The following is a 4,751-nucleotide window of genomic DNA, read 5'->3' on the forward strand; positions in this document are numbered from 1 at the left end:
GTAATTTTGGTTAACATCTCATATAATCAATTTCAATGCAAATGCTACTTTAAATAACAGCTATCTGCAGAGACTTGGGGTTTTCTTGCACAATGTCCAGAATTTCACTCTCTTCAGACTGGAAGACAGTGTAGGGAGTAGGAAGCTCAAAAATAAGGCTGCAGCTTTAGTAGCTGCAGACAATCTTTTTTTTTTTTTTTTTTTTTTTTTTTTTTTTTAGCACTTTAGGGATCCCTCCTTGGGAAGCCATCTGGCTGTGTGTGTGTGTGTGTGTGTGTGTGTGTTTGAACTCTTCATTATAAATCAATATTTTCAGAAAAGCAAATGCCAAAAGTAGCTTTCCTGGCTTAAAAGAATATGTACGTTTCATGCCAGTGAGGAAGGCAACGAGCTTCTTTAATTACTTTGGCCTAGCTTCGGCTTTTGCAGTGCCCGGTTGGCTGAACTCACCTCAGGAGAGCTGGCTTTGAAGTCCTAAACAATCTACCCTTCAGATCACGTGCTTCCCAAAGAATGTGGTTTCCCAGGTATGAACAATCTACCAATCCTTCTTTCTCATTGGGGCCATCCGTGCAGAATCCATAGGAAGAGATTTTATTGTAACCTCAGCCACAGCAGTTTGGGGCAGGGTTACCTGCGAGAAGGCTAGGGCCTCTTGCCGGCAGAGACTGGCTCAGTCCTTGATGATTGTGCAAACATTCATAATTATGCCTCTAGGTAAACAGACTGCTGTCTTCTTGGAAAAAAGAGAAGTACAAAGAATGTTTATTTCCAAGTCCAGCCTGCCCAAGTATCCAGAGTTGGGACACACCTGAGCTCCTTACCCCTCACCCGCCCCTACCCTGCATTGGCTAAGAAAGTTGCCACACCTGATTTGCAAGCTTACTGTTGGAGCCAATGGGGTGGGGGTGGCGGTGAGGGTTGTCTCACCAGCCAGCACTGGATTTGATCTAGCTAGAAAGAGCAAAGCCAGCTGCCCTTGCTATTGAAAAATCACTGCTCTCCGAGCTCATTTCTACCGGAGAACTGTTTCCTCCCAAAGGCACACAGATTTCTGCCTGAGAGCAGCCCTGCCTACCTATTCAGTGTTCCACAGCTGGATAAAACTCGGGTCGACCATGGCTACCTACGTTCTTCAAATGGCTGGACTGGTGCTTGGTGGTGTTGGCATGGTGGGCACGGTGGCTGTAACGATCATGCCTCAGTGGAGAGTGTCTGCCTTTATCGAAAGTAACATCGTGGTTTTCGAGAACCGCTGGGAAGGCCTGTGGATGAACTGCATGAGGCATGCCAACATCAGAATGCAGTGCAAGATCTATGACTCCCTGCTGGCTCTTGGTCCAGACCTCCAGGCATCCAGAGGACTGATGTGTGCTGCATCCGTCCTGTCCGTCTTGGCTTTCATGACGGCCATTCTCGGAATGAAGTGCACCAGGTGTACCGGAGACGACGAGAATGTGAAGAGCCGCATCTTGCTCACAGCCGGCATCATCTTCGTCATCACTGGCTTGGTTGTGCTCATCCCTGTCAGCTGGGTTGCCAATTCCATCATCAGAGACTTCTACAACCCGCTAGTGGATGTGGCCCAGAAGCGTGAGCTTGGAGAAGCCCTCTACATAGGCTGGACCACAGCGCTGGTGCTGATCGCCGGAGGAGTGCTGTTCTGTTGCGTGTTTTGTTGCACTGAAAGGAGTAGCAGTTACCGGTACTCACTACCATCCCATCGTACCACTCAAAGGAGTTTCCGCGTGGAAAAGAGGTCCCCGAGCATATACTCCAAAAGTCAGTATGTATAGTTGTGTGTGTATGTGTGTTAACTGTAGCTGTAAAGCCAAGCAAATCACGGAACCAGCCACTATTTTAGAGAAATGGAGCCATAGTGGATCCATTTACCTTTCCTAACTGCCTAGCACTCATTACAGGAAACATGCACCATCTATGATACCATAAATGGTTTTTAGCATAGTCATTTGTTTTCTCAAATGGTTCACACAGCACTTCCTTTTATAAGTTGCTCTAAAACGGCACATCTTAAGACTGTTGGTTTAAACTGTAATTTCTCCGTGTCATGCCACTGTACAAGTAGACGAGGGTGGCAGTTATCTCTCACACAAATAGAGGCAGGCTTATGTGGTTCTATTTAAAGTAAAATGCCAATCCATCATGCTGACTAAATAGAAATCAGCGATTGCTTTTCAGGGGGAACTTGGGCTAGAAGGGAAGAAGGCTGTATTAATTGCCTAAAAACAGCTTAAGGATTAGTGTACTCTATTTATAGTGAAGGTTAAAATGGAGACTTTAATCATTAGTGCAAAGGAAACTAAATAGCTTTCTGATATCCTGCTTTGCAGCCTCCAGGAGTTAGAAATCCCATCACCTTTATCCTCTTGCTCCAGAGGCCATTGGTTTTTGTTGTTTATTGAATTAGTATCTTTTAAGTTTTAAATGCAGATATCTTGGCAAAATGTTTTTTTAAATCAAATTACTTTTTCAAGGTTGTGCTAAGAAGAGAGATAAAGCAGTGGTCTTAGAAAAATTAACAGCTTCAGAAAAATTAATTTATTTTAACTTTCATGTTTAGAGAAGAATGTATTTTTCAAATGAAGTCACATACATAAGGGACAGTTCAAGCACAATTTGTGCATAATTTTAGGGAATAAATGAAGGAGAAAAAAGAATGTGTGACTGTCACTTTCTTACCCCCAAAAGGTAGAACCTTTCAAATCCAAAAACTTGTCCTTTCTGAACTCATGCCACTAAATCAACGTTGTCATTTCTGTTCAGTTCTGTTAAGGATGAGTTGCTGTGTCTTTGTTGAGTTTTACTGGGTGCTTCCTCCTAATTTGAGACAACTGTTGCTCATATTACATTTCTTCATATTAATTAAATGATTATATGTGTTACTTGCTTTATGCATTTTATATTGGATAACTGCACCTTTTTATAACAATATAGCATTCTTACATTCAAGTTCTGTTTTATGACTTTGTGCAACGTTTTAAAACTTGGCATTGATTATTTTAATTTTGAACATAGTTTTTATGTAGTGTGTAATTTAAAAATCAACTTGCCTTATAGTGACTACAAACATGCACTAATATTGATGAATATAATAATAATATTTTCAATTGTACTTAGGCCCAATATGATGTATTTGTTGTAAATACTGTGTATGTAATCATTGTGTTTTAAACAGTTGTCCATGTGTATTTCAACTTTGGAGAATAAATGTGAATTAAAAATAACCCTGACTTTCACACATACTCTGGTGCCTCATATTTGACCATGTCCCCTGAATGGGGAGACCTGGGGGCCCTCAGAGGAAGGATAGCAGGCTACCAAGAAGAGACTTGATACCCTATGAGCATATACAGGGGGAGGAAGTCCCCCTCAGTTACAGTCATAGGGGAGGGGAGTAAGGGGGAAATGGGAGGGAGGGAGGGAGGAATGGGAGGATACAAGGGAGGGGATAACCATTGAGATGTAATATTAATAAATTAATAAAATAAAAGAAAATAAAAATAACCCTGAATGATTTTTGAGTATATATCATGTTTATGGAATTATATTATTAAACCTTTGCAATATTAATATTGTAGCTGTTTGAATTCACCAATGGGAAAAACCTCAAAAGGGTCCGTTGATTGCCAATGATACTAGTAGAAAACATAAGCGATGGCATTATTGCAAAGGTCTTGGATGAGAGCTCCTTACGTTTCAGTAGATTCATGATGTAATCTTTGTACATGGTATTAAATGGAAAAGCTGCAGCTCTTGTCCCCATGAGGCTGATTTCACTATACCAAGTGCCGATCCACCTTGTTAGGAGCAGAAACAGAACAAGCATGTGGCTTAGAGAAGAAATCCAGAGAACATGTTTCCTACCTGTCGATATCCAATCAACAATCACTTCGTTTCCCCAAGTGTCACCAACTCTACTCATGATTTTCTTGCCCCGCCCCTCCTCCAATGGAAACAGAAATCTATGGAGTTCTCGTGTGTTTCTGAAGTGTCTCTTCACTTTCTACCTTTACTGTGACCCCATCTCTTCTCAAAAAAGAAAAATTCTTGTGTCATTGTATCAATACTATTTTCATCCCAGTAGTTAACAAATTATTTTTGATGAATGTATTTATTTATTTTACATCTGGCCACAGGTTCACTTCCCTCCTCTCCTCCCAGTCTGCCCACCTCTAGTACTTGCTGCACCCCATCCTTTCTCTTCAGGAAAGGGCAGGCCTCCTATGGTTAGCACTCCCACACTTTCAGAGCCACCTTTACCCCAGGACATCTCATTGTTAGGACAAGATTGCACATCAAAGGATTTGTGGCTAAGGCCAAATTCTTATTACAATTGTTCCTAACATATGCAAGAATAGCAAGAAGGCTAAGCAGGTAGAGGCTGCTGCTGTGCAAGCCTAGAACCCCGATTTCCACCCCTAGAACTCTTGACATATGTGCTGTGTGATATGTGAATCCTCCACACACATTAGCAGTACACTTTCTTTAAAAGTACAAAACTTAAGAATTAAATACAAAATTATCTCCGTCACCCTTTCTCCCTATCTTTGAGAGCATGTTGAATTTCCTGAAACATAAAGCCCAAATGCCTTCCATACAATAAGTAGCAGGGGAAAAAAACCAAAACTATTTTATAATCTGGAAAGTGAATTCCATCAGATAGTGAAACAGTGCGTGACCAGTAAGACAACTAGATGATTGATGTCCAAATACAAAAAAACTCACATGGC

General features: G+C 41.3%; 1 protein-coding gene across 1 annotated transcript; it reads left to right on the forward strand.

Annotated features, from left to right (window-relative positions):
- The first annotated feature begins 871 nt into the window (after positions 1-871).
- CLDN8 (claudin 8) lies at positions 872-3,263 on the forward strand. Its single transcript, XM_084800540.1, has one exon. It carries the CDS (start codon positions 1,119-1,121, stop codon positions 1,794-1,796), a length of 678 nt encoding a protein of 225 aa, XP_084656666.1. The 5' UTR covers positions 872-1,118; the 3' UTR covers positions 1,797-3,263.
- The last annotated feature ends 1,488 nt before the right edge of the window (positions 3,264-4,751 follow it).

This window comes from Acomys minous (genome assembly GCF_964271855.1).
Source record: "Acomys minous genome assembly, chromosome: 11".
Classification (NCBI taxonomy): Eukaryota; Metazoa; Chordata; class Mammalia; order Rodentia; family Muridae; genus Acomys; species Acomys minous.